Below are 10,852 nucleotides of genomic sequence, written 5' to 3'. Positions count from 1 at the left end.
AAGCTGGAACACCCCCAGCCTTTCTCATTTGGGACATGAATGAAGACCCTTAGGGCAGCCCTAACGGTAGGACTGTCCCCAGGGCCAGGGGAGAGTCAGAGCCAGGACTGGAAGCCCTGTGACAACACTAGTTTTGCCATCAGCAGCCAAAAGTGCTCCCCTCTGCTCAGTGAGGACAGCCACCCAGCCGGCATGTCCAGCAACACTAAGCAAGCCAGTGGCCACTCCTCAGCTTGTGCACCTCACACCCACATGCAATAACCACTCAAGATGCCTCCAACAAAAGACCCCAATGGTTTTTAGCCAGATCTCCTGCATTTGTGGCTTCTCCTATGACACAGTGAAGTAAGAAGTGCGAGATCTCAATGCAATCAGCATTAATTTTATTAAAGGAGTCTGGAGAAGTTAAACGAATATATCCCTCTATGCATGAAGTTCCTAACAGATGCCGTTTTTAGCTAAGTAGAGAAACAAACCAAACCCCCTCCCCCACCAGAAAAAAAAAAAAACTCCTTCGAAAACATTAACATATTAATCAAAGCTCTGTAAATGCAAGAGGATGTGCTTTTCAACCTACAGGATAAAATAAGACAATAGAATCAGAGAGCAGCAAATTCAGGGGCCTGTTGCTCTTGGGTTAACCCATCCGCATTTGAACACCTAGGACGGTCGCCCCTCCCCCGAAAGGCTTTATCTAAATTAAATCTTTGGTGACCTGCATCAGAGCCTCCTGCGAAGTCCGTCTGTCCCGCCGGCTTTCCTTTCTGCGGTGCGGATGGTCGCCGCGTTCGGGTTCCTGGGGTGGGATGCCGGGACTCACACCCACTCGGACTTGCCGGGGCCGGACAGCGGGGCACGCGGCGCGCAGGGGCGCTCTTCCCACCCCGGGGCCGCCGCTCCTGGCCGGGCCAAGTGCGGCTGGTCGCTGGCTGAGGACAACGCGTCGCTCTCGTCCTCCCCCGGCAGCTCCAGGCTCCCGGGCGCGGCAGGCTCCGCAGCGGGGCTGTGCGCGCCCGGCCCTCGGGTCCCCAGTCCCGCGCGAGCGCGCTCACCGCGTCCCTCGTGCACCCCCAGCCCCTCCCGCGCCCCGCGTCCCTCAGGCGCCGCATCCCTTGCCCCTGGATACGGTCTCCTCCGGGCCCCACCGGGTCGCCCTCGCGTCTTCCAGCACACGCTGCAGACCAGGTCGGCGACAGTAAGCAGAAAGGACAGCGCGCACATCGCCCAGACGAAAAGCATCAGGATGGACTTCTCCGTGGGTCGGGAGACGTAACAGTCCACCACGCTGGTGCAAGGAGGGTGCGTGCAAGAGAACCTCTTGGGGACCAAGAATCCGAAGAGAAGGTAATGCAGGGCACCGAAAGCTGCCTCGGTCAAGGTCCGGAGGCAGAGGTGGACCACGTAGCCCGAGGAGAAGTCTGGCACCGTCAGGCAGCGCCTGGCCCCGGGGGTCAGCCCTGGGGCGTCGTGGTCCTCTGAGGCATCCTCCGGCCCACGGGATCTGCGTGCGGCCAGCTCAGCTCCTTTGTGCAGCACGTAGACGCCGAAGACCGCGGACGGAAGGAGGACAGACACGCTCTGGATCAGCCAGAATCGCAGGTGGGACACGGGGGCGAAGATGTCGTAGCAGACGTTGGCGCATCCCGGCTGCAGAGTATTGCAGACGAACCTCTCCTGCTCGTCCTGGTAGACGGGTGACCCGGCTAGGATGAGCACCACCATCCTCAGCAGCACCATGAAGATAAGCCAGATCTTCCCTGGGAAGAAGCAGCAGGAAGGGCACCATTACAGCCATACAAATACATCTCCTCCTAGTAGTTCTAAGTCCTTACGGAGGTGAACGGAGAACCGAGACTGGAGAACTAGGTGGATAAGCATGTTGAAGTCACAAGACTATCAGACAGTTGGCTCACTGGGTGAATATCTAACCAGCACTTACAACGTGTGGACCCTGGGCTCAACTAAGCTCACCCTGGAGACACTGCCGCTTTTCATCCAGACCGCCCCAATAAAGCGAGTCATAAGGATTTTTTGATTTCCCAGTGCATATAAAAGCTATGTTTTCACTCTACCTTGGTCTATTAAGTGTGCGGTAGCTTTATAAGGACAATGTACACATCTTAACTAAAAAATACTTCATTGTTAAAAACTGCTGACCATCCTTTGAGCCTTCAGCCAGTGACGGTATTAACACTGAAGATCACTGATCACATGGTTCATCAGAATAAATTTAGTAACAATGAACAACTTGGAAATATTTCAAGAATTGCCAAAATGGGGCACAGAGACAGGAAGTGAGCAAATGCCGTCAGAAAAACGGCACCAAAGACTTGCTTAAGGAAGGGTTGCCACATTCAATTGTTTCTTTTTTTTAAGTAATATTGGGGAGCACAATAAAAAGAGCTATGTCTATACTTGTTTGTAAAATGCTCTGAAATTGACAGATTTAAAGAAGCATAGATAACTAAAATGTTTAATCTGGCTCAGCTAGTTCAGACTCTGGGCTGAAAATTCTAGAAAGTTGGGCTGATGTGAATAAAGTCTTCCTCTTAAAGAGTGAACTTTTTCAAAGATGTTAGTGCTTTCCTGTAATTGTGTATAGCAAATAAAAGCTACTGTTTTCAGTGAGTTTTCTCTATGGTAATTGTCCACATGATCCTTATGTTTAATGTTGCTTTATGGCCCTTGAAATCAGATTTCTTGAAGAACATTCAGTTTTTTAGACTCTTCAATTATTCAGAACTCCTTTCCCCCTACTCCAACTATTATGAATTGAGGTTTTGTCTTTAACTTATCGTGAATGTGTGAGGCTAACCTAGAAATCAAAATCACTTCCAAGTCCTATTTTCATGTCATGAATCAACAAGTTTGGAATATGTTGAAGGACGAGTCAAAATAATTTGTAAATATTTTGTTTTGTGATGAGATGCAGAAATCATCACCTGACATCAGAAGAATTAAATTATTTTATCAATGAAGTCACTTCAACTCAAGAGAATTGCATGATAATTACGTGATAAAGTCATTAACTCAAACTTTTAAAACTAAGTTGACTTAGTTTAAAAAGTAATGAACAAGAAAAATATCAGCCACTTCATGGATATATTTTAATCCTTTTCTCAATCCCTTTTATCAGGGTAGCCACACCTCTCCAAAAATTTAACTTGGCTACATCAAACTCTAATAAATCAAAACTTTATTACTTTCATTGTTAGGGGAAAAAGGCTAAAACTAAAATTGGGATTTGGTTTAAAGTACACAAGAGAATTTACTAATCTTTACAAATGGAGCTTCAAGGATAATCCCTAAAAAAATGAACAAGCGAGCTGACTCAAGGCATGAATTTCTTAACTTGGTATTTTTACTTTTCCTAGTAGCCAGAGAAGAGTTACATAAAAATACCCCTGCCGCTTACTCAGCCCCCAAATGTTAGCAAGAAGAGGCCTCTTGAGAGGAACATTGCTCACCCCCAAGACATGCTTAAGTGATGGGGAGCCTCATGAAATGATGGAGAATTAGAGGAAAACTTGAGCCATGGCTCCCTGTCCTCCAGGGATAGGCAAGCCTTCCTCGTGGAGAAGGACCAGGAAAAGTGATCCAAGGCAGAATCTGTGCTCTGCAGGGGTTTGTACTACTCACCCACCATAGTCACGTTGCAATTTAGGGTGATGACGAGGAACCCCAGCAGATCCGACTGGTCCATGCTTCCAGGGGGTCACAGACTCAAGGTGACTGAAGCCGTCCGGAGCTTGTGTTCTCCAGGGAGGTGGGAAATCTTTGCAAGAATATGTGTATCTTTGCTACAAAATACTCCCAGGTGAGAGCTGGAGATACTAAAGGGACAATTCAAGCCCAGGAGCACAAGGTTGTTCTTCTGTCTCCAGTGGAGGCGGCCCCGAGCTGTTTGAGGCAAAGCCTTCCTGACAACTGCAGTGACCAGAGGCCAGTAGCAGCCGTCGCTCATCTGGCTATTCTTACCCTCTTGGGACATTCCAGGCCCCTGGCCATGCTCACATGTCTCCACCAGGAGAGCCGACGCCTCAGGATGTAAGAGAAGTGGCTATGTTTAACCCAAGAAAGAAAAGTTCAGTCAACCAGCCAAGTCTCTATAAAAAAGGCGTTTCCTCCTTGAAAACATTTCTATAACATCTTCACTGGTTAAAGAAGCATTAAGATGTCCACATTTCATCTCTTCTATGAAGCGCTGAATGGTGCCTGCATGCTCAGTCGTGTCTGACTCTTTGCAACCCTATGCAACTCCATCAGGTTCCTCTGTCCGTGAAATTTCCCAGATAAGAATACTGGAGTGGGTTGTCATTTCCTTCTCCAGGGGATCTTCCTGACCCAGGGATTGAACCAGCATCTACTGAGTATCCATCATTGGCAGGTGGATTCATTACCATTAACCCATCATAACTTGAGCCCCAGAGAATCATTGTCCTAACTCTGAATTCCTATATCTTGGATGACAGCAGGAATCTGCCCTGGGACTAGGTCATTGCGGAGCTATTTCCTATCTGGGTTAGCGATGAGAGCCCTTCATGCGGAGACAAAGAACCAAGATGCAAAACTGGGGCAGCCACCTGGTCACTGGGAATCACCACCTCTTCCCAATAGTCCTGTGTTTACAGCGGGGTTTGTGGGAGACAGACAGGAAGTGGTGTTTGTTGTGAGCACCGAGCATGTACAGTCCCCAACCTTTTTGGCACCAGGGACCAATTTCGCAAAAGACTATTTTTCCATGGACCTGGTGGAGGGATGGTTTCCAGATGATCGAAGTACATGGCATTTACTGTGCACTTTATTTCTAATCTAATGCTGCTGCTGATCTGACAGGAGGTACCGGTTTGTGGCCCAGAGGCTGGGAACCCTTGTGTGCAAAACTCAAATCACTAGCATTTCCGTCCCTAACTGGCCCCAAACACCCTCACAGATAATGCACTCCACTTGTATCCCCTGGCCCCACTGAGCCCAGGGCTGCAGCTATTGAATCAGCTTAACAAATGTCCATTCGATTTTTCGTAAAATATCACCATCTGGACCTGCTGACATCAATCACAGTTGCCTCAAAATCATCTCACGATCACCACTTTTCTACCTGGGAAGAGCTGTCCTGTGAGGCTGGGGGGTCTATCATCAGGGTGGGATTTGTCAACTTTAAAAGGAATGATTTCAATTTTCCATGAAAGCTCTTCTTGATATTCCTACCTTTTCTCCATTTCTGATCTATTCTTGACTTTGGTAATAACCCTAGAAAGATTCCCCAAGGAAGAGTACAACAAAGCTTCTTTCATCTTCATTCATAGGGAACGCTTCCATCCACAGAAAACATTTTGACCCCCTTGAAAGGAACCATAGTTGTGCTACATTTTAGTCAAATGCTTTGACACGGACAATGAAATTGAGAGAAATTGTAGTTAAAATATTTAAATAGTCATTTCAAGGGTTTGAGTATAAAATAAAGGAAAATATATTTGCTCCCTAATAGACCACACAGGATGTTGATTTAAAAGCGAAAAGACCAGGACAACAATGACTGAATTTTAAAAGGCACTCACAAGTCACCCATAAGTCATTGCTCAGGAAAGCAGTGACTGAATTTTGCTGCAGGGTCTAAAGAGCCTGTTCTGAATGGGGATTCAGAATGTTGTGACCTTGAGCCAATCACTAGAGCTTTTCCTGCCTCACTTTTCTCATCAGTGAGATGATGCCTTTTACCTACACAGAGTGGCTGTGACATGAAAAGTAAGATCATAGGCATGAAAATGGCTTAAAAATATAAAGAATGGCACACGGTAGTGACTTGGGCATCTGAGGGTCTACTCCTCCTGGTTCCCAGCCTTGGCTTTTCCCTACACATCCTGAACGCTTCCCCTGGTTTTCTCTCTGGGTGAGTGACACCAAGATCTGCCATGCTCCAGCAAAATCCCAGGGCTCAACTTGCTTGAAACACTTAAGGCTTTGTTTTGTTTTGTTTTAACTGCTTCACACTCTTCAGTGGCCCATCACCTTTGGGACCAGGTCTAGCAGGGCCCACCAAGCCCAGCTGGCCTGCCCAGCACGCACATCCCATCCCCAGTATAACCCCCTGGGCGGCTCCTAAGACTCTGCAACCCCTGAACCTGGCACAGCTGCTGGTTCCATTTGGGGCAACTTGCCCTCTCTGGTTGGTTTCCAGAGTCTTCCCCCTCCTTCACCAAAGTTGAGGAAGGTGCGCTTGTGAGTGCTCACATGGCCCACCGTGTCCATGTCATGATTGGGACCCTGGACTCCATCAGTGTTGGTTTCCCCCACCACCCCACCTGCTCCCTGACTGCCACCCTGGCCCCACAGACACAGTCAGATGCCAGCTTCCCTCACAGGCCAGTGAGCTTCCTTTACCCTATGCTTTTGGACTTGGGAGTCAGTCCTGCTTAAGAATCAGGAGAGGAGAAAACAGGAGAAAAGATGTGGATTTGAGCCTTAGTCCTGTCACTACTGACTCTGGGTCTCATTTCCTCTGCTGTAAAAACAAGGATAATGATAACACCAACCTCTCATGTTATTGATCAAATTAAATGAGCTAATCCATGTAAACTGATACTGGAAACAGTCAATAATGGAAGCTTGAGTTTCACTTTTTCTGGTCTCTTCTGCTTCTCTTTACTCATCTATTTTCTGCGTAAAGGACTGGCCCATTTTAGGCATGATGGTCAGTGAGCTGGAATGGTTCTTTCTCTTTGCTCATTGACTGGGGCAGTCACCACACACCAGAGGTTGCTTCTTATACTCTGAGCTCTTCCTGACTTAATTTTCCTTGGGATTGAACATTTGGCACCTACTATTTTGACCCAACTTTTGCTCCTGAAATTTGTCCAAATTTTAATCACCCAGAGACACCATGGATTGCATTGTTTCTCTGTGAAAACAGAATCTTATGCCCCTGAGGTTCCCTGGACATCGCTGGAAGCCCCTTTGTGTGAAGCAGATTTGTTCTAGGATGTGTGCTGACCGGCCCTGTCTCTGGGTCACCATCTCGCAAGGCACAGTCTGACTGCACTGCCCCAAATCTCTCACAGATCATGGGTCATCCTCTGGATTTGGATTTGTTTTGACTTTGAAAACATTGTGAGTTACAAATTTTTGATTCAGCTTTATTTGATATTTGTTGTTCTCCAATAAAGGTAGATGAAAGAGAGAGAGAGATGTTTGTTGCCATTATTTCTCTCTCCGGATAACTAAGAGACATCTTCAGGCCCTGGGTAGGACCTCCTGCCTCAAACACCTGTACCCCTTGTCTACTATTACATGTCAAATGCTCGAGGTCTTTCGGATTTTAAAAGCGATGATGATGAAAGTGCCTCAGGAAGAGGTAATACCTGAATTCCTACCAGTCACCTTCAGTATAGGGTACATCCAGAAAAGTCAGGCTTCCCTACGAAGGTGAGGACTTTGGTTAGGGAAGAGAAGCCAACAGAGTGTTGTAAATTTGCTCCCATGTTACCAAGCAATTCAAATTTGTTAGCGCTTATATTTTCTTCTTATGTTTTAAGTAATACTGGTGGGGAGAAGGAAGGGAGGAAAAGAAGGGAGGGAGCAAAGAAGGTAGGAAGGAAGGAAGGGAGACAGAAGGGGGATGGATGGGAAAGGAAGCAGGCAGACACTGGGTGGCTGTGAGTATGAGTCCAGGGTTAGATGAATGAGTCTTGTCAGGAGCACAAATCAGTCCCCTTTTCCTTCTGTGTGTGTTTCTGCCTCCTCCGGACCATGAAATACTAGAAGGGGGAGTGAAGGAATTCGATCTATTTTAAAACTCACAACTGTTAAACGCTAACCCTCCAAGCATTCAAAGCGCTTTAATTTGGGACAAGTGATGAGCCTGTCTGTTGAATGAAGGATATATTCGGAAGCCCCCCCAACAGCGGTGTCTGGTGGAGCAGCCAGGGAATTCCTCCCTGAACCAAGGTCCTCCCCACCCACCAGTGATGTGAGAGAAGCTGTCTTCTCAGACAGTGTTTTCAGGTCAAGTTCTCCCCTAAGGAAGAAACTAAGGAAGGAGGAAACATTCATTTCATCAGTTGCAGGGTGGTTGGTACCACCTGGACCTCCAGGGAAACAGTGAGCACGCTGTGCTCGCCTGTGAAGGCAAAGATGGACCGCAGGCAGAGGAAGTCAGTGTGAGGAAAGGGGCAGAGGGTAGACAGAGTGACGGGGGACACCTCAGAGGGGGATCGATGGAAAAGGACTGCTTTATACCTAAGTGTGCAATCCAGGTAAGAGCAGGCACAGCACAGGGACAGGATCCAGGCCCGCCCCTTTCAGGACACACAGTTTCTTTTTGGATATGTCGCAGGGTCACCCAGCTGGTGACGAAAGGACTGGGAATTCAAACACAGGGACGGACACCAAAGCCCTTTGCTCTCACCCACTAAAAGTAAGACAACCTCAGACTAGGAGAGAACAGATTTTGAGACAGGCCATGAGAGGAAGTCAGAGGAGTCCTTTTGTTTGTTTTATAAACAAGGTACTGGAGAGCTTGTTGAGTCCTTCTGAAAAAGAGAGAGAGAGTTTCATCCAACAATAGTATATTGACATCAACTCTATGCCAGATGCTGGACCGGGTCTAGGGATGTAGGGGAGTAAGACACAGCCCTTCCCATCAAGGACATTTCTACCCATGAGAACAGTGACCAACTTTCCAGACCCCAGGAGATCTAAGACACGGTCAGGTAACAGTAATGAGTGAAGGACTGTACCAGAGGCACGAAGAGGGCATGAAAGGAGAGAACGAATATCTGGAGTGTGTGCGTGTGTGTGTGAGTGCACACACGTGAGTGAGGCACATTATAGATGAAGAACATAGGGTTCTGTGATGTCCCATGATCACCTAAGCCCACAAGGTGTAGGTGCAAGGCTGGGATTCCATCCCACATTATTTGATGTCAATGTCCCTGGTCTTTCCATGTGACATAAGAGCTGGGGAGCCACTGGGGAAACTGAGGAAGCTCCCGAGAGAAGCTCTCACTCCCAGCCGAGCCTGGAAGACTTCTCTCCAGGTCTCTGCTTTTCCTTCCTGGAACTAGCTAAGTGCACAGGTTTGTTGGTGAGCTGCTTTCATCTTTTGTGGAAAGGAGTGCCAAACACGTGTATACCCGTGGCGGATTCACGTTGATGTATGGCAAAACCAATACAGTATTGTAAAGTAAAATAAAGTAAAATTTAAAAAAAGAAGAAATTCAATCATTTATTAAAAGGTAACAAAGAGCCAGCCTCTCCTGTTAGCTGAATTGGGATTTCTGGAAAGGCTCTTTCAGAGGTAATCCATGCTAATCCCAGAATGACCTGAAGGCAGTTTCCTTGGGAAATAGACTGAATTTAAAAATACCAAGTTGTGTCTACAAAGTGGATCTTTAAGAGTGGTTTTTTCCCAAGGTGTGGCACTGGCCTCATCGTAAGTGGGGCCACTGGTGTAACTAATCACTGGTGTAACTAATCACTGGTGTAATTAACCATCATGAGTGTGAATCACCCTAGAATGAATCTTTTTCCATAACTAGTCACAGCTTGCTTCAAGAATATTTGAAAGCAAGGGACCTACAGTAAGTCATCACAAGCCTTGTTGGGACCCCCAGTGTTGGTCTCTGGTCTCATGGGATGTTAACAATGATCGTCCTCCAGTTCTGTGGGTGCTAACTGAACTTATTTGGGTGGGTCATATAGCTACTAAGGCGTATTGTGGATGACTAAGCAGTTACAAGGCTGTTGGTAAGGCCAAGTACTAATCCTTCAAGACGGAAAATAGCCAACAGGAGCTTAATGATTTATTTGATTCAAAAATTGAAAGACAGAAGTTTAAGGAAAATACTTAAGACATACCTTTTAATCTTTTAATCTGTGTATGTGTGTTCTGTATTTCAGCCTCATTGTGAGCTCTTTGAGGTCAAAGCCAAATTTGTTAAGCTGTTTTTCTGTCACTCCAGCAACACCACAGGGTAGTTCCCTTAATCAATCTATGGTGATAAAGATGACCTTGCAAGTAGCTGTGCAGTATTTTCCTTTTTAATTTGAAACAGTTGCTATAGGTGTTGTTTTTTCCTGGTCAACTGGTTTCAGGTAATTTGAAGTTTTGTTATCAGATGCATACGTGTTAAGATTTTTATGTCTTCTTGATAAATTGACCCTTTTATCACTATGAAATGTCCCAATTCATCTCTAGTAATATTCCTTGCCCTGAAGCATATTTTCCTGATGTTAACATAGCCATTATACATATTTTATTTGTTTACTCTTAAATTCTTGAGTATATTAGAATAACTGGTCTTGAAGTCCTTATCTGCTAATTCCATTATCTGAATCTACTATGTTTGAACCTATTGCTATTAACTGTTGTTTTTTCTTTTTTTCTCTTTGAGTCACATTTTGCTGCTTTCATATGTCTAGTTATTTTTATTGAATGCTGGACATTGCATATGCTACATTGTTGAATGTTTGGATTTTAGCTTCCTTCAAAAAATGTTGAATTTTGATTTAACAGACAGTTGAGCTGTTTGAGTATTAGCTTGATCCTTCTGAGACTCGTTTTAAGCTTTATTAGAGTGGATTCAGTTTGGCCTGACTACTAAGGTATTACATTTCTAGAGTCTTCACTGAATTTCCCAGGTGTTTAACAAGAGATCCTCATTCTGGCTGACTAGAATTTAAATGTCTTCCTATGCTTTTTTTGCTGTTGTTCAGTTGCTAAGTCATGTCTGACTCTTCTGCTCCCCCCATGCACTGTAGCCCAAAGGCTCCTCTGTCCATAAGATTTCCCAGGCAAGAATACTAGAGTGGCTTGCCATTTCCTTCTCCAGGGGATCTTCCTGACCCGGGGATC

General features: G+C 46.0%; 1 protein-coding gene across 1 annotated transcript; it reads right to left on the bottom strand.

Moving 5' to 3' along the window:
- Nucleotides 1–366: 366 nt before the first annotated feature.
- On the bottom strand, nucleotides 367–3,966 carry GJD4 (gap junction protein delta 4). The gene is made up of 2 exons (XM_069548856.1): nucleotides 3,640–3,966; nucleotides 367–1,757 (listed from the first exon to the last, which is right to left on the bottom strand). The coding sequence occupies exons 1-2, from the start codon at nucleotides 3,701–3,703 to the stop codon at nucleotides 817–819; spliced, it is 1,005 nt and encodes a 334-aa protein (XP_069404957.1). The 5' UTR covers nucleotides 3,704–3,966; the 3' UTR covers nucleotides 367–816.
- Between the last annotated feature and the right edge of the window lie 6,886 nt (nucleotides 3,967–10,852).

The sequence above is a fragment of the Ovis canadensis genome, chromosome 13 (assembly GCF_042477335.2).
Source record: "Ovis canadensis isolate MfBH-ARS-UI-01 breed Bighorn chromosome 13, ARS-UI_OviCan_v2, whole genome shotgun sequence".
NCBI lineage: Eukaryota > Metazoa > Chordata > Mammalia > Artiodactyla > Bovidae > Ovis > Ovis canadensis.
The sequence above is the reverse complement of the archived record's forward strand: the minus strand, read 5'-3'. Positions and strand labels throughout refer to the sequence as shown.

Bases quoted from the DNA above. Each gene is read 5' to 3' on its own strand.
- GJD4 (XM_069548856.1), bottom strand. From the start codon at position 3,703: ATGGACCAGTCGGATCTGCTGGGGTTCCTCGTCATCACCCTAAATTGC. The intron at 1,758-3,639 runs GTGAGTAGTACA...GCTTCTTCCCAG, and splicing joins TTGCAACGTGACTATGGTGG to GGAAGATCTGGCTTATCTTC.